The sequence below is a fragment of the Hippocampus guttulatus genome, chromosome 23 (genome assembly GCF_054856545.1).
Source record: "Hippocampus guttulatus isolate MCC_2025c chromosome 23, RoL_Hgut_1.0, whole genome shotgun sequence".
NCBI lineage: Eukaryota > Metazoa > Chordata > Actinopteri > Syngnathiformes > Syngnathidae > Hippocampus > Hippocampus guttulatus.
In genome coordinates this window covers 1,315,109-1,333,522 of record NC_141283.1, presented here as the reverse complement: position 1 = coordinate 1,333,522, position 18,414 = coordinate 1,315,109, and the positions used below count along the sequence as shown (strand labels likewise).

General features: G+C 45.7%; 1 protein-coding gene across 2 annotated transcripts in view; it reads right to left on the bottom strand.

The window, feature by feature from the left end:
* The window catches only part of LOC147185623 (MAM domain-containing glycosylphosphatidylinositol anchor protein 2-like), a 91,194-nt gene extending 75,893 nt beyond the window's left edge, over positions 1 to 15,301 (bottom strand). For both annotated transcript variants that reach the window (XM_086104321.1, XM_086104322.1), the window contains exon 1: positions 14,622 to 15,301. In XM_086104321.1, the coding sequence (XP_085960447.1) occupies positions 14,622 to 14,694 (73 nt within the window). In that variant the 5' untranslated portion in view covers positions 14,695 to 15,301. The remainder of the gene's footprint in view (positions 1 to 14,621) is intronic.
* Between the last annotated feature and the right edge of the window lie 3,113 nt (positions 15,302 to 18,414).

Sequence of the window (18,414 nt, the reverse complement as noted above, 5' to 3'; positions counted from 1 at the left end):
GATACAACGACTACAAGAGACTCAGTAACTTAACAGTCATTTTTCGCAGAGGCTCAAGAATATATGCCAATGAGTATATTGTATACAGTATGTTGTCTGTCTGCGTGTGTTGCTGCACATTTGGAGTTCAAATATCCAACGCTTGAAGTATTCTCACGCTGACACGTAGCGATACGTGAGCCCGTTTGTGACGTTTTGGACTACGTGTTAGCATTAAGTTATCACGGCTAAAGGCAAAGTATGTGGTTGTTTCAAATATACATATGCAATTCTCTTAGTTTTATGTTTAGTTTGACAGTAATCTTTAACCGGCTGTGGCATTAAACAGAAGAATAGAACCGTGCTCGTATCTCAAACTTTTGCAAAAAAGGCCAGGAGAAATTCTCTTTGGCGGTAAGCACTTTTTGGTGCGACAGCGGGCCGTTATGACGGCACGGCGACACGCGCGCCTCCAAAACGATCCCCCGGATGCTGCGTCACGCATCATAAAAGTCCACAAGGTGCCTTTCGCTCATCGCGTACTGAGCGACGCCACGTCCGCCATCAATCACGGAGCTTCCGCCAGGATGTAGAGAGTGCAAAGAGGGGGAATGTCTTGTGTTTTATTAGATTGCACAGACAAAATCATATTAGTCGGAAGCTCGCAGACGGCGGCGGGGCGGCCTTCCTGTCCGCGGGTGACAGCGAATAGATTGCCTATTTTGCGTTAAAAAATAAAAAATTAAATCTAATAAATGAGGAGAAAATAAATAAATAAAACCTCGCTGGGCACTGGCGTGACTTTGTAAGTTTGAACCCACTGGCTGCTATCTATGACGACCACGTGCCTTGCAGCGTTTTCCACTTCAGAAAATCAAATCTTATTAAAAGCTTACTTTTTATTGTGAGAAACGGTACTTTATTTTCAAAGGACTCTCACTTTTTTCAAGTAAGATTAAAAAAAAAAAGACTATTTTGTTTCAAAAAAACAACAACTATTTTCGTAAGCAAACACATTCGCCTTCTTTTTGAAGCTCCTGTTCACTTTCTGCGGCTGATCGTTAATTTGGCTGATCCTCAAAACGATCGTCAAACTTTGACGCCATGCTCCGCCCACGCGGGACAGCGGCAGCCAAGAAACTTCCCAATTTAGTGTCGGCCATCTGTCAAAAGTACACTCGCTTCTGATTGGGGCTCATTTGGGTTAATTCCCCAGGAGAGGAAGCCGGCAGTTTTGATGGCACCTGTCGCTACGAGGTGGGATCGTCACTAATTAAGCAAGATGACATATGGATCTCTTCGGGGCCTTTGACGTCCTCACACAAACCAAGTTATCAAGGAGTGACCTTGGTATTTAAAAAAGAAAAAAGTGTGACAATTTAGTGTCGTCCATCTGTCGTTTGGCCATGTGAGTGTCTGGGCGTGAGCTGTGGCACACAGCAGCTTCTGCGCGATGGTGTTTTACCGTTTTCCCCGCGTTCAATAAACCGAAAAGTGCATTGGCGACGATGGCTGTCCTTTCCCACAGGCAAGGGCATTCGAGTACACTAAGCGTGCGTTCTGTAAAATCCAGGCAGAGAAATTATCACTTGGATGTAACATTGATATTGCAGTGGAATAGTGAAAAGTTCTTTTTACTCATCTAAGAATCGCAACCAACAAATAAAATCTTGACAGTTTTTCCTAGAAAAAAAAGTGTTGTCCACTAAATCGCTGGTCCGCGAGGGTCCTGACCTTCCTTTGAGTCACACACTGTCATCATGTCAGTAGGAAAAAGAAGACGACGAGGCTTTTGCTGTCTCTTTTCACCTCCTGCTTATCTTGCTTGATCCTTCGCTGGATACTTTCCTGACCTTGTTTTTTTTTCTTCTTTCTCTTCCCGAGGTTGCATAATTCGCCACTGGAGGTTGGGGGGGATGCAGGCGAAGGCCGTGCGTGTGTGCGCGGGCGTGCGCGTGCCCACCACTGATCTAAACTGTGATGACAGCTGAGGCTTTCGCGCTCTCACCTCCCGCGTGCACTCGAAAAAAAAAAAAGGAGGTGAGAGCGCGGCGACGGAGGCGAATCTTCAAGACAGCGAGGGATTTTTGCTTATTGTGTCTCTCCTCTCTGTGTCTCACTCGCACACACACGTGCATACACACAAAAACACACAGCATGTGAGAGCGTGAAGTGCCAGTGAGTTTAAATAAAATAAAAAACGCTCCCTGAACCGTGCAGTACGTTCACACGTGAACGGAAGAGATCACACTTGCACGGCTATGCGTCCGCATCCCGCGTGTCCGTTTGCTCCCTCAACAACCCCCATTTGCACGCACGCGTGGGAGAAAGCCTCCGACACGACACAATACGGCTCCTCGTAAATAGTACAAGGGTGCTGCTTACAAGCAGGAGTGGGAGAAGTTTGTTGTTCGTTCGGGGTGATGACAAAATACGCCGGCGCAAGCCCATTAAATCGTTCCATAATAAAGCCCGATGGTGTGAAAAAAATAAAATAAAGCATGGTCACGTGTTTGGTGGTGACGCAATAAACTGTGCAGTGTGATCCAAACTAAACTGTTGTATATCCAGAGCAAATTTTCATCAGAGATGGGGCTGCGCAATATGGATTTTACAATGCATTGTAATTCGGTATGACGTTTCAGGAAAAAAAAAAATGTTGAACCGAACCCTTCATTCAATAATATGAAATAAACATATCAAGGGGGTGCACACAAGCGGTGCACTGGTGCACATGAGCACTGGAAATTAAATAGCGCGCTCCATTTCAAGTGTGTCACGCCGCTTTGCGCTAAAATAGGTCAGGCCAGCCGTACGTTAAGTCAGAGGTGGGCAAGTTGTTTTTTCGAACAGGCCATGCGACTCAATTGTGTTCACGCAATGACTTTTTTTTTTTTTTTTTGTAAAAAACAGATTGCGATGTTTTAATAAGCTGCCAATGTGTACCCCAGGTGTAATTACGCGGATGGAATGAGGGGAAATAAAAACAGGAAACTGAGGGGTGAAGGGGTGAAATGAAAGAAAATGTGCAAAAAAATAATAATTTAAGAACCAGCTATTGCTAATATAGTCATAAAATATAGCAATTAAAAACAAAAACCAGGGGGAAGAGCAAAGGGGTAAATAAATACAAAATAATTAACATGAGAGGGAAATGGGGAGAATCAAGTACCAGGAAAAAACTGATTAAAAACTCAACAAAAAAAGGTAAAATTATGAGAATAATAAAACCAAATTTGAAACACCAAAAGATCCCCCCAAAGAATCTCTACACGACAAACTAACCAACATGACCAAATTTTCTTTTTGTTGTTAAATAGCAATAGACGGTTGGGAAAAACAAAAGCAAAGACATAAAGCACCAACCAAGACAAAAACAAAGAAACAACAACCAGGCGTCCATCATTCCAACCACTCCAACCTGATTCGCAATGCTCCCGCAAACGATTTCTCTTCATAACTTTATTAGCAGTTTACATCGGCGGGCCCTCATTACGGCGCCGTCAGCACCAACGTGGCGCCCTGCGTTTCGCTCGCCGCGCGAGGAGTACGTCGGAACTCATTTCCATAATAGAAGATCTTTAATGGCGGGCGCCATGGTTTGCGAGCCGACTCCCGGCGGATGGAGGTTAAAAGGCTCGCCGCCTCCATTGTGTTCTGCTTGCCTACTGTAAATACGGAAGTCCATTTTGCATTTTTAATTCCATAAAGCCAATTTTGCCGCGCAGCTCCGACGTGCCCTCTCGCTTGCGGTGCCGTGACGGGAACAACTCAATCAATCCTTGTTTGCCCGAATCCTATATTTAGAAGAACAACCCCCCGCCCCCTTAAAAAAAAACTCCAATGGGAATTAAAAGCGAGCCGCATACAAGAAGGTCATTTAAATGCGTAAACAGACGACAATTACTTTTGTGGCGTCAGTCAATAAGTGACAAGAGTGTCATGGCGGCTGAACCAGTTCACGGCAATTATAAAACACTTGCTCATTCGCCGCATCGCTTGAATCGAACCCGTTGATTCTTCCGGTTTGACATTGCTAACCGGCTGATTAGTCCTCAAGCAATCAAGTTGATTCTTCTATTATTGGATCAACAAAGCAATTAGCGGCGGCAATTACAATCATCGACTCATATGAGTCGCTTACAAAAAAAAAAAAAAAGACACAAATTCGCATTGTTGCTGACTCTGATAACATGAGAATGTGATACTGTATTGTAGCGTGCAAACAAAAAGCTTTTTTTATTTTTATTTGGCCAATCTGTGATTTTATCATCGTGGCATTTAATTAGCTTTTAGAAAACGAACAGTGCGAGGTGAAAATGTAATTAAAGCTTAAAAAGTCTGGGTGAGACGGTCTGTCATCCTTAGTACGTGACCAGACTGGCTACAAATTCCGCATGTGGCTCTTTAGCGCCGCCCTAGTGGCTCCTCCGGAGCTTTTTCCAAAAGTTTTGAAAAAGGAAAAAGAGGTGTGAGGGAATTATATTTTTTGTTTTAATATGGTTTCTGGTAGGAGGACAAACATGCTATAAAATCCAACATTCATCGTTCACGGTGAAACCCACAAAGACACGCTTTGCTAACGTCACAGTTTAGCTCGCCAATCGCAAATCAAACAAGAAGCAAATGTCAAGTTGCGGGTATTCATTTTTGTTGGAGCTGCCATCGCATTCTACATGACGGTTGACCACGACTGTTGACCTGGCAAGCTTAAGAAAGCGACTGACAAAACACCAGCCGCTGTTTGCATCCTTCCCAAATCTGAACCAACTGTTAGTTCATTCTAACTAGCGAGAGGGGCTAAGCTACATTCAGTTAGCTGACAATGTTTACTTTTTTTTGGAGACATGCAGTTGAGTAACTGTACAATAAACATTACACTTGATTAGCCGACTGACTTGCTTCACCCAAGTAATGACTTGACTCATGCTTGAAATTTCGACTTGACTTGCTCGATTTTCGCCACGGTATACCGGATGAACTTGAAACGTCATGAACGCTTCAGACGAGACGCTTACTTATGACTTGCACATCGCGGGACTGATTTTGTGAACCCTGTTGCGTGATCGCATTTCAATCAGGCGGCGATGGCCGACGCACGTGCCGGTGTCACAATGCGCTAACGGGCTTTCCCCGCCACCGGGGAGCGTTTGATGTTTGCCAGTTGAAAGAATAAGCCTTCCTCTGGGGTTGCGCTTTTTTTCGCAGAGGCATGCTGGGATTGAAAGAGCGCTTGCCCAGAGGCTAAAGGGGATTTTTCGTGGGCGTCACACATCCAATTACCTCAGTAGCATCCCAGAAAGCCACGGGGGGGAAAACACACACACAAATACGCACATACATACATACAGCAGCGCCCGTTGCAGGAGGCCTCTCACCGCTGAAGGGCCGCTGCCAAAATTTTCACAACTGCCGCATCGACGCGGTGCTGAATTCATGAATATTCTCAGCGAGTGTGTGTGTCAGAATGTGGCTTAGGATATAAATATAGAAACATCCCCCCATGTTGCACCTCTTTGGAGGGCATCATTAATGCATCCGGAGATGCTGCTGTGACACGTTGTTTGAAAGGCGTCGCCTCTGTCGGCAAAGCGTGGATTTAAGTGTTTTAATATCCATGTCGTGAAACTTTAACAACGCCGTGGAGCCGAGGATGAAGAAGCCGCTCGTGTTTGGCGTCAGTACGACGGCAGCGGTTGCGCGCGAGCGCGAGTGAAATCGGTTTACCAATGACAGCAAGATAGAAACAATTTCTACCATTGGCGTTGGAAGCGGGATCCGCATTAACTGCCCACCGCAAAATGAGAACGACAACTCGCTCGGTCTTTCTCGGTGTTTGAAATGGATTCGTATGTTGTATTAGTTTGTCATTTTCCGTTAACTGTTCTTTTGATGGCGGCGCGGGCACCCGCGGCGGCTCCTCTCTCTCTCAAGTTAACTTGAAATCCAAAGTTGAGAAACCCCCAACGACAGATCATTCACATTTTTTTTAAAACTCTGAAATATAACTTGGTCACATATCAACCACGAGAAGATTTCATTCAAGTCACTGAGCATATTTTTAAACGTTTAACCCTTTGCGGGACTGCGGTTACTAGAGTGGACAGCTATTCAAATGTTGTTTTCTTTTATATGAATTCATCTTAATGTCACAGTTGTGCATCAAAACACTACAATGGACATTTCTCAAAATGTGTGTTGTCATTCAAGGGGATTCCGCCCCCCCCCCCGACTAATAAAAACACCTGAGGGGGGAAAAAAAACCCTCCTGATGTCGGTTATCGTTCTCTCTCTCTAAGGTGGACAAAGGTGCGCGAAAAGCAACAGCGATGGCAGCACTCAGAGCGCCAAAGCATGTTTTCTCCCAATAACATCCCCCCCCCCCAACCCACTCCCGCAAGCAGTAACCACACAATCAGCAACAGATTGACTATTGACCTGCGCGTTCACACAATCAAGCCGGCGTTTAGGTTAAGGAGAAAGCGGCGCCTACGCAAAGCCTCGTTGCTCACCGCCGAGCACCTTTGATTGCGGACTGAGAACAGAAGGCACCGAAACTCCTTCCCTGCATAAATTACGAGTGACCCTCGGGGCCCGGCGACTCTCCCTAACTGCGTTGATTGTAGCCCTCTTTTGGCCATTCAATGGCAAGTTTCTCGCCGTTGAAAGTCGATACAACATAAGGACATGGCGGAGGTACGAGCGACATTGAAGAAGACCTCCATCGTTTTCAGTCGGCACTTCTCAGCAGCGCAAGAAAAAAAAAAAGTTGAAAATATTGTTTAATCCTTTCAGGCACCCTGTAACCCGGTAACAATGATAAGGGGGGGGGGGGGTTTAAACACTTCAAAATAGCACTTGTGTTAGCACATAAGCTTCAGGCCTCTACGAGAAAGCCTAAAAAAAAAAAAACATGATGAAAAGCCTGCAAAGAAAGTTGTGGCAGGTATGCGCTGTCGCCCATTTAAAACGACTAAAAAACACCCGGCAACAATTTATAAGAGTTAAACCCACACTACTACCCTCGTTTATTTGTATTGGCCCTCTGTAAAGGAAATTTTATTCCAGTCGAGTGGCACAGGTTACAGGTGACATTGTTGGGAAACGTTTTGTCATGATTTCTTTTGGTCTCATTTTTTTTATACCCCACATACTTCCCAAATAACCTGTCGGCTTTTTATATCCAATGTCATAAAGATTTTCTTTTCCTTCCCATACCCAAAAAAAGATTCAAGAATCGAAAAATATTTCCGACCCCAATAAAATGGAAAAGCAATGCATGACCGCCACAAAATGTCCACTTGTAAACAATAAAAGGAGCGTTCGAGTCATAAAGGACGTTGTTAATGGAAAATACTGCAATGCTCAGCCTCTGTAAAGCAATAAAAATGTACACCTGTAAAAAAAAAAATTAATAATAATAATAATAATAAAAATGGGCATCAAGATTTTATGTTCGCTTGATATTAGAAGATCAAAATGAGACAGATTTATGGCCCCTGGAAAACCGTGACACAATGTCCATTTGGAATTTATAACCGTCGTAAAAATGCACACCTGTAAGGAATAAAGGGAGGTTCCTTACAGAATGCCCAAATTGAATAGATTAGAATCGATGGCTGTGGCGAACCAATAAAATGCACACGGACAATGTCTTGGAAAAAAAAACTGTCAAGACCACTGAAGACGCGGTTGCCATGGCTCCCGCAGGCCGAGGTAGCGTGTGCGCTTCGCGGCCACCAAGATAAGAGCTTATTGCTGTCGCCTCGCAGCAGTCGTTTTTTTTCGGGAGGAGACATCTAACTCTGCCGCCACCACCTCACCAATTCACCCTTTTTTTTTTTTTTTAATCTGCTCTCGTGCGCGACCGCTCGCGCTTCTGCAATCACTTCGCGTTTGGGACGAAAGCTTCTCCGGTAACGTGAGGCCCAGCGGATGAAGAAGAGGAGGAGGAAGCCGGGAGAGTCGAAACACTTTGGCAATGGCAGGTCCGTGGACTGTCACTATGACAACAGACGTCACTCGACAGTAGAAGCACTTAGTAGACCCGTGTGGGCTGAAGTGACATAGTTGAAGGCTGGCATTAGCCTCTTGCGGATGCCGTAACACGCAAAAAAAATAAATCATCTCACGCCACTTCTCCGAGTACTTACAACTTCCCTAATTAGACTTTAGACTAGTCTGACGTGTGTAAAATGGTGAGAGAGGTTGAGGCGACAGTTGATATTTAAAAAAAATAATAATAAGGAATTCTATGACTGGTGCCAAACGCTCACAAGGGTTGTGATGACCGTTCAAATGAACAACCACCGCAAACCATCCAAATTGCACACCCGGAAATTGAACCCTTTTGGGGACAGCGGTCACTCGATTGGACAGCTCATCAGGTTTTTATACTGATTTTTGTGACCTGCTGATGTCACAAGATCATCGGGTAAAACGCTTAATAACCCCTAATAAAGCCACAAAGAATGTCAAGTTGGAATTTATAACCCCTATTTAAAAAAAAATAAAGTTACATCAGTAAAGTGAAAAATTAATCTAGATTTAACAACCTTCCAATGTCAGACGATCAATGGCAAGAATGTTTAATCGCCCTCACAATGCCATAAAGAATGAATAACTGTTTTTTTTCAAACCGCAAGACAACCCAAAGTACACCAAAAATTACAATGAATTGAATGCACATTATTTTCTGATGCAAGAAAAAAAAAAAAAAACAATCAACAGGCAGAATGATTAATAACCCCTTATGAAGCCAGCAAGTATGGATGATTCATACCATAACACCACAATACATAACAATCGGGTTCACATTTGGATTGTAATACTTCCTCATGTCCAAGATGAAAAGGGAGGAATGATTTATGGCCCCAATAAAGTCATAAAACAACGTCCGCTGTGCCCCCGCAAAAAAAAAAAGCACACCGCGGTAATTCTTACTGAAATCTTCTAATACGCGTTACTTTCGCGACTGCGTTACTTCCCGGCACCGCCAGCCACTGTAAAACGAGTCTGCTGCCAGTTTGGCTTAACAATGACAATCCCACTGAGTGACAGAAGACGGGAGCGGCCATTCATATTCAATAAGTCCTCTCATCACGCTTGTGTCTTTGATGGCTGCTCGCATGTATAATTCCCTGTGATTGGAAGCGCTGCCACTCACCAAGTTGATAACTTGGGATAAAGTAGGGGTGGGGAGGGGGTGGGGGGGGGGGGAGACCTGGCGTTCATTAGGCAGAAGCTGTTTCGACGCAATGCGAACACATTACATAAACCTTGCGATTCTGGCAGGTTGACGAAAGAGGCATCAGTTTAACCGCGGGGGAGCAGTAATTTAATTAACACGTCGGCAGATTTGCGGCAAAAGAAGCACAACCAAAACAGTGAACCCCCCCCCCCCCCGCCCCCAACACATAAGTGCAACTGACAAGAAGTAAATCGAATCATCACCAGTTTAAATTTGCTGCAATGTATTGCGGACATCTAAGTGGTGATTTTCACATACGAGCGCAATCTACGGTACGTTTTTTTGTTGTTTTTTTTTTTAAACTAAGCTTAAGAAAGTTCCATTTAAAAGATTTAGGAGGCATTTAAAGATGATTTCAATTCCGATTCTGGGCATAATTTCAAGGATGAAGTGCCGTTTTAAGAGATGATGAGGTGGTATTTTTATTTTTTTTCCCCCATTGATTCCTGCTTGAGTGACACTGTAAAAGAGATTTATGTCATTATCGTGTTTGTTGAGCAATCGTTTTGAAATGCACTGCATTCCTCCCCCTCCCCCCCCCCAAAAGAAATCTGTCTTAAATTGTCATTCCACAATTCGACTGAGATTTAATGTGTTTCGTCCGGGACAACCACACTGACTCAAGCAAGTCATGTGAATCAGACCGCATTCGTTCATGGCATGAACCGAATTCACCACAAGCACAGCAACGGCCAACGGGTGACAGGTTCGATTCCCTCGGCAGGCGGCGGGCTACAAACGGGGACTGAAGCAGCCGTTCGTGATCGATGGTTGACTGCGCCTCATGCTGATTGAAAACGTGGCATGGCGAGCTAGTCAACAATGGCCGCCTTGCCCTCAGGGGTGTGGTGATGAGTTCAGGAACACAATTCACCTCGAGATCAGTCGTGGCCTAAGCCCCCCCTCCCCCCCAAAAAAATACAAGGATTATAGTCACCTGGCTGACTGCTGACGCATTTAAGCCCGCATCCCCCAACACGAGTCAAATTAGTTCATTTCGGCTCAGACGTAGTGACGCGCTTTACAGCCGCTGTACACGTCGAGTAAACGGTTGCTCTCATATGAAGTCAGCTAGGTGAGGCTCCAACTCACCCTCAAGTCTAAAGAGGAGAAACTAGAGCGAAAATGGACGGCTGCGTGGATGAATGAACTGATTTGGAGTCAATAAAGGTGATATGAGAGTTCCATTAGATCCATACAACATCAAAATGACGACCGGTCAAATTAAAGGTCCACCAGTGTCCTAGACTGGATTACTGTGGACGTGAGAGGTCTTTTTTTTTCTCAGTATAGCATTGAGTTTTCTACAGGGCTGGCAAGTGACAAGGACGTGATTAAATTAAATCCTGTGTCTGGCTTCGCGGAGGCAATGTCGAGTCCAAACGGCTCTGAACTCTTGATGAGGGCTTAAAGATTCCACTTGTCTTTTGAACTTTGTCTCAAGGCTTCAACCCGCACTGCAACAAGATGGATCCACCTTGATCGGGCCTAATTCGAAGTAGCAAACGGACAGCGCGTGGCAAATCCAGACCCTGGGCTAAAACACAGTCCCACGCTGCGCATATCCAGCCAGCAAATCTCCACCCTCAGGATTTTCTCCAAAGAGAACCGACGTGTTGGTTTGATTAAGATGCTGCCGTCTGAATCGCCACCCACGAGGTAACCGGCTATTCCCAACGTGGCCGCGGCACGCTTTTACCGCAGTGGGGGCGGGCAGAACTTTGAGCAGCGGAGCCCCCCACTGTATTGCCCTCATTTGCCTACCGATGGAAGCGCTCACGCCCCTGGGATGTGCGCTGGTTCTGGAGGGATCGTGGCAAGAGACAAGCCCGGAGATGAGGACGGCAAGAAGTCGACGGACTTATCCTCGCTCTCATTACGGCGGGGAAATGCTCGGGTCCTGATCCAAGGAAATGATGAAGGACCCCGTGGAAGAGGCCTCTGAGTGCCAACAAAGACGGCTTTAGTTTCACTGGCAGCATGCATTTGCATAGCTTAGAAGCCAGCGCGTCTGAACCGGGCCTCATGAAAAGACACAAGCGGCAATGGCTCGGACTTCAATGCGAGCGGGAATCGAGCGTGGGGAGGGGAAAGCGGGATACGGGGCGGAGGTAAAGAACGCCGTCGGAACTTTTTCCTCTGCCATGCGGCATGAGACGAAATGCGATCGAGGCGTTTGGGGGCGGGGGCGGGGGGCACCGACTGACTTTGATACGCAGACTGACGGGGCGGCGGCGGCGAACGACTCCGGATGAAGTGGCGGAGGAGAGAAAACGTTTGGCGCCGTCGTACGCCAGTCATGTTTCGTTTGCGGCTGTTGGGTGCTTGGAACACGAAAGGGGTGCGTCATTGAAGCATCATTTGCACCAAAAGGTGCGATTCCCGTTGCAAGTAGCGATTTGTACCAATATTCTCTTTCACACGGCAAGCGGGCTATCAAAGCAATTTCTGCAATCATTCGGGCTCAGAAATATCAAGATGCGACGCTATTTCTAGAAATCTTTGCCGGCGATCATATTTTCAAATGATCTCTTGTGCAACAATCCTAGAAAATCACAATCTCCCATAACATGGGTGGGGGAAAGCTATTTTTAGATCAGGCCCGTGGGCTACTCATGGTCCCCGGGGACCGGCTGGTGCCTTGCCTGTAAGCACCAAGTTAGTGACCCCTGACCAAGACTGATCTGTTGAGAGGCAGCAAGGCAACACGGGTCATCGACTCGGCGGAAAACATGAAGAAAAAAAATAAAAGAAGACAGCCACATCTTCGGAGACTTTTCTAATCCACCATCATAATCTGCCATTGGGAAATTGTCCGCGGCTATGCAAAACGCAACAATTTTTCTGTTTGTGCTGAAGCGAAAGACATGAGTAGTTTAAAGACGGACTATTGATTTGGCGCCACCTTGTGGTATCCGGTATGTTGTGCTGAAGGGAGGAACAGCATGCGGTTTAACCCACAGCCTTGTCTAATAGAGGAAAAAAGTGCTTTGCCGCTTTCTTGTGCCATCTGTAGGTAATGAAAAATCTTTGTGGGTGGGCATCAATTATTTGTGGATATTTTTTGTGGGGGTTGGGGGGCGGTCACTGTATCCCTGCTTCATCAAAAGTGGTATGTCATATTTTGTTTTGTTTCTCAGTTCCAGCTGGAGTGGAAGACGGTCCCTCCAGTGGCGCACCAGTCACGCATCACAAGCATCAGACTATCTCAGGACTTCCAAGCCGACAAGCAAATGTCGGATTATTCGCCTTGCTCACGACTATTTCCTCCAAGTGTAGACGTCACTTGCGAACCAGACAAATAACCTAGCACTACCTCTGGAAACCTAAACCAGGTTAGGATTTACCATTCCAAACCATACTTCACCAAATCTCACAGTAGCATCAGTATTAGCATGTAGCGATGAAATATCAGCGTTATCTCCTGAGAGTGCACTGGACTTTGGGCTGATGTGCGTAACAAAAACAAGCAGGCGAGCAGATGTTGTTCCGTGGCCTGGAGCCACGCCGTTTTTTTTTGGGGGGGGGGGGGGGTGACTGGCCCACATCAGGCCCCTCTAAAGACTCTGGCACTGTCGCTTAACTCACTGGTGTTTGACTTCTCCTTAATAACTACATCGCTTAGTTGGGAGTGGGGGGGGGGCGGAGGAGGCGGGGGAGTTGACGTGACTTTAGCGTTCAACCACTCTTTTGCCTCCGCTTGGAAATCCGTGACAACTCCGACCGCAACGCTCAATATAAAACATCAAATCAAGAAATGACTGCAGATAAATAGGCGTAATGACACTTAATTTAATCGTTCATCTCGGGCTTGTTTGGGACTCAATTGAATTCACAACGCTAATTAACCGAGCATTTCATCACAATCACAACCGCAGCGTTTTTCCGATGGCTTGCCGGGTTTTATTTAGGCTGCCGCCGGGATCCGGTTTCGTCATCGATCATTCGGACCGTGCTACTTTGTTTATGGGCCACAGAGTGCGCCAAGATGCCATCTCGATTCAGTTCAGTAACCTTCGATCAATGCGAGATTTGTTTAACGCGCCGATTTATATTCATATCGTGTATCCAAAAAGCTCTTATCTTTTGGAACAACAGAGAAAAGTAGTCCATTATTCTTTTGTCAGCCATTGTTTCATCCCGCCGACCGTTTGGTTGGCCGGGGATCGGGGACGTGCGGACATCATCAACGACTCGCATCGCTCACGGCTTATTGAGCTCATCATTGATACATTGATCATAATCGATGAAGGATGACTTCCCGATTATTCGCCAGATGAGGTCGATTGACGCCACTGAGCCGCAGCATATTAGCGTGCCGTGAGAGATCACGTTTTACGTTTTTGGAGAAGAATACACCATCCAGTACTTACTGACTGTCATGCCCTCGCACGTGGGAAAGGAGCGCCAGAACCGTGGATGCACTTTTCAGCGATTTACACGAACGCCGGGAGAGCAGCAAAACAAACACAGTGATCGCACTCAGGCTGAAGCTACTGTCGGCCACGGCTCACACGCAGACATTCACACGCGCTCCCCATTTTACACCGTACCACCAGGCCCCGCCTCTACAAAGCAATCTTTGGGCATCTTTTTAGTTTCATCGCATGGCGCCGTCCCGCTCGGATAGGTGCATACAAAGCAGATGCGGCACTAAGAGCGGAATAGTGATGAGGATGTGGGGGGGGTAAATGACCATTTTCAAAATGCACGGCACGGCGGCACAAAAGCACAGGGGACTTAAGGGGGGGAAAAAAAACCCCAACACCACACAGCTCCATCTGTTCCATCAACCAACCCCTCTATGACGAGCCATGTTGGGACGCCGTTTTCTCTTAATGCGCATCTGAACATAAGGCTGAACGTCAATATTAGACAGGGGCCCGGAGGGGCTTTTTGGAGGAGCTCTCCAAACACCTAAGTGAAGAGTGTAGTGATTTTTTGATTTTTTTGCAGCTTCCACAGTGCAAATCACACCGGCATCATTCCTGCACACACGACAACACATCTCCGCGTAACGGTGCCAGGCGACAAGCACCCCATCCACACACACACACACACACACACACACACACACACGCGACTTCACATTCAGCTCTGCTGTTAAGTAGAGCACACGTGAGCTTCCAGCCTGAATCATGATGGCGACTCGCCACCCGTACCACCGGTTGCACAAAAAGAGATGAAGACTGTCACATATCAGAGTGAGACTTCTCACCGCGATGAGGTTCCCTGTTGTCATCATCGTTGCATGATGACAACAACAGAATCCGAGTTGTGTGCTTTGAGCGTGTGCAGAATTCATCATGCATGCGGTGCGTTCGGCGTCACGGCGACTATATGATCTATATATTTTTTTGCAAGGTCATGTACATGCGTGTCACTCACTCACCGTACACTCCTTGGCAACGGATGCCCTCCACGAGCAGCGCCAGCAGCCCCACGACGCACATAACCGGGTCCATCCTTTCTTTTCTCTCTCCTTCAACGTCGTAATAATCTCTGCATGATCCAAGGGAGAAGCAGTCAAGTCAGGCTTTGAATTCCGGCCCCACAAAAAAAAAGGGGGGGGGGGGTAGAAGTGTCGATTGTGGGCGTTTATTTTCTTATTCTTCTTTTCTCTTCAGCAAGCTTGCATCGGTGCCTCCGGGCAGGTAGCGAGGGAGCCCGAGGGACTGTGCCGAGGAAAAGGAGGACTGGAGCTGGGTAGTGGCGCGTTCGAGTCGGGCATAGCTTCAGATGTGCTCACGGTTGCTGAATCCAAGCGGAGGTAGTGACACCGATGTAAGACTGGCCGGGCGGCGGTCGTGGCGGTCGTGGCGGTAGCGACGATGCGCGCATCCCCGTCTCTCAGGACGAATCGGCTCCGAAGGTCCGTGTTGGGAGTACGGAGGATCCGGCGAGAGTGACAGGCTGCGGTGGGGAGGAGGGGGGGGCTGCACTTCCACGGCTCGCTCGGTCACTGTTGTTGCGCAAGCCGGTGTGAGGGAGAGGAGGCAACGTCAGGAGGAGGTGCGTGGCTCTCTGGGCTCATCAGTATGGGGGAGTCGGCGTCAAGGAAGGCTGGAGAGACGCAGCTGTTAGGGGATGGGAGGAGGAGGAGGATGGAAGAGGAAGATGGGTGGATGTATCTGAGAGAGAGAGAGAAAGAGAGAGAGAGGTGTCATTTGTAATAATTTTTTTGTTCATTTTTAATTTTATAATAATTTATTATTGATTTTTTTTTTCGGTGGCTGCTGTCATAGATCAAGGACCTCCTGTGTTTGGAATTTTCTGAATATTTTTGTCCATCCATACAACTAGCTGACTCTGCCAGCTGAGTTTTTTTTTTGTCATGCTTTGATCATCGAATATGTATTTTTGCCAAATATATTGCTGATATTTCATAATTTCTTGTCTTTGTCTTGATTGCTATCAAAATGTAGCTAGTACATTCAGTAGAAATACGAAACATGAAGTACAGTTGTACGTGAGTGTGACGTTTTGTCCTAAGTAATCATATTCCCAAAATGTCATATCTTGAGACCGTCATAATACGAAAAAATAACTGATTTGTGTCCAAAGATCCTGAAATAATATTCAGTCTTTGAACGCTGTCAACTTCAATTGCTGTCAACTAATTGTATTTTATTTTTTTAAGGATGGGAAAGTTAAAGAAAAAAGAACGATTGCTAACTATGGCCAGCAGATGGCAGAATTTTGTTTATTTTGGTTGAGATAACTATTTATCAAAACAACATGGATGCTTGTGAGCATCGTTGCTCTCTGGAAGGTGTGGCTGATAAAGGCAATTTATGATTGATGAGAGTGTCTGTCACGTTAATTCTTATATAAAGGCGGGTCACAGCCGATAGAAAACATGACAAAGATTATCTAAATTAAAAGTAGTGGCGATGACATAAAATGCATAAACACACACAAACATGCCTGGCACGATGCATGCACACACACGACGAAATACGACTACGACTAAATAGACAGCAAATAGTTCAAGCTTGTCTAATGTAAAATCATTACAATGGCAGGTGTTTTTAAACATAATTTTGCATTTGAAAAAAGCACATTTTCATCATAGCTCGTTATAGTTTTTAAAAGGACTTCTCAGATGTTTGAGGCGTTGTTAGATGATGCATGCTAATTCATTCTGTCGAAATTATCAAAGATGAGATTGATGAAAGAACTGCACGGAGGGGTGCATACATTCCATTTGCACTGGACTGCTTTACGATGACTTTCTACTGGTAATAACAAACACTCGGGAAGTTTCAGTCACGGCTAAAGCTCTTTAAAAGGTACGTTTTGATAGATTGGGTGACCGGGAACCAAAAAAAGAAATAAAGTAGCACTCTTTATTGAGTGTTTTTTTATTTTTTCATTTATTTCTTTATTGCTCCACCAGTTTGCTGAAGTGTGTGCACTGTGCACTAGCACTGGCCGGACCTTACAGTAGCTGTTTCCTAGCAACACATTTTCTAAGAAAACCTCTTTATCACTCAATGCTTCATCCATAACTCTGTGAACACAGCAACTAACGGCAACGATCCAAAATGATTGCTCTTTGTTTTGGCTTGGGAGATCTTGCATTCACAGTGTCATCGCCTCGTCGGAAACAGCAGATGATGACCTGGCTCCAAAGCTTAAACCCCTTCCCCCAAAAATCATTTCAGCGTGGTCGCCATTTAAAGCAGGCCACTAGAACTTTTCCATTAAAGTCTAATGTACTAATCTTGTCCCGCCGTCCGTTTTACGCCGGTGCCCTTGAATGGCGCGATACGACGTCTGGATTTTATTTTTGGCTCATAACTCGCTTTCGTTTTATATCGGGGTGTCAAAAGTATGGCGCTGATTAATTTTATTGCCGGACAAGCTGAAGTGATTTTACTCCGCGTCTTTTGAGGCGGACAATATTTCCAGTGTGGTGGTTGATTAAGTTAAAAAAAATCGTCTGTTTTTCACTTTTCGTTTCACCGATGCTAGGCTAACAAGAGTTAGCACAACCTCACGTTCATTAAGCCACGGGGGAGCCATCTTTTCACCGGCGGATCTTGTAAGCGTATTCAGGGAATTATTGGGCTGAGAGAAAGATTATATTTTGGACATTTTGGACCTCAGACAAGCATTCTAGTAACCAAATCTCCTTCCGTGTCACTGAGTAGCTTCAACAAGAGGCTTTATGAGCATAATACGCAGTGTGACATTTCGCTTGGTTTTTATGCGGGGTGATGAGCCGCTCTGTATGAAGCGAAACATGAGAACGTGGCATTCAGGGACGAATCTCCGCAGGAACACGCGAGTCATATTGTAGTTCAGGGTTAACAAATATGTCGGTATGATGGCGCATCATGCCCCCTTTAGTCAAGTCCCAAAGCTCCAATCTGATTAAAATTTGCCATGAATTCATCCGGGTGTCGATACCTGTAATCAGGCATTAAACATTTGCGTTGCCATCGATTAACCCGCACGGCAGTCCATCCATTCTTACACCGTCAGAACCTTCAATTGGCCTTATCGATCATCGCCGCCCTCCCCCCGCTGATTCCAGCCAACTCATCTGATTGATTCTGTCACGGCCGTTTTGGTGAGACAGCACCGATTCGACGCACTGCGCTAATTAGGCCGTGCTGCACTACTCGGGCGGCCCCACACCCAGAGAATCGGTCTCACCTTTAATTAAGTATGTTTTTGCATAAAAGGTGAAATTCCAAGGAGCAAATGTAGATCAAATTAATTAATTGACATTTTGAAACAAACCGTATACATAGACCATGTGATTCCCAACCAGATTTTTCAAACTTTAAAAAAAAAAAAAAAAAAAAAAAAAGTGCCTTGGCTCAATAAAGGTTGTGAATCACTGACACAGACGATGCATGAGGAGCATAGCGGCCCAAGGCAAACCCAGTCATGTGGCCCTCAACGTCGGTGCAGTACACAGAGTTTTATTTTTACCTCGACTTAAGGTCTTTTGAAATCCATTACAATTATCTGACATCTTAAATTAGTAGTTCCATCACCCCTTTTCGACGGTCCAAGCCCCAGTGGCTAGTGACTATTGTTGAACAGCAATTTGAAAAGAGTGAATGTGACAAAACTCTCCTTTTTTTTTTAAAACACATACAGCACTGCAAACAATTATTGCTACCGTCCACATTGACTTCTGTGTATACAGTGTGAGATCTATTTATTAA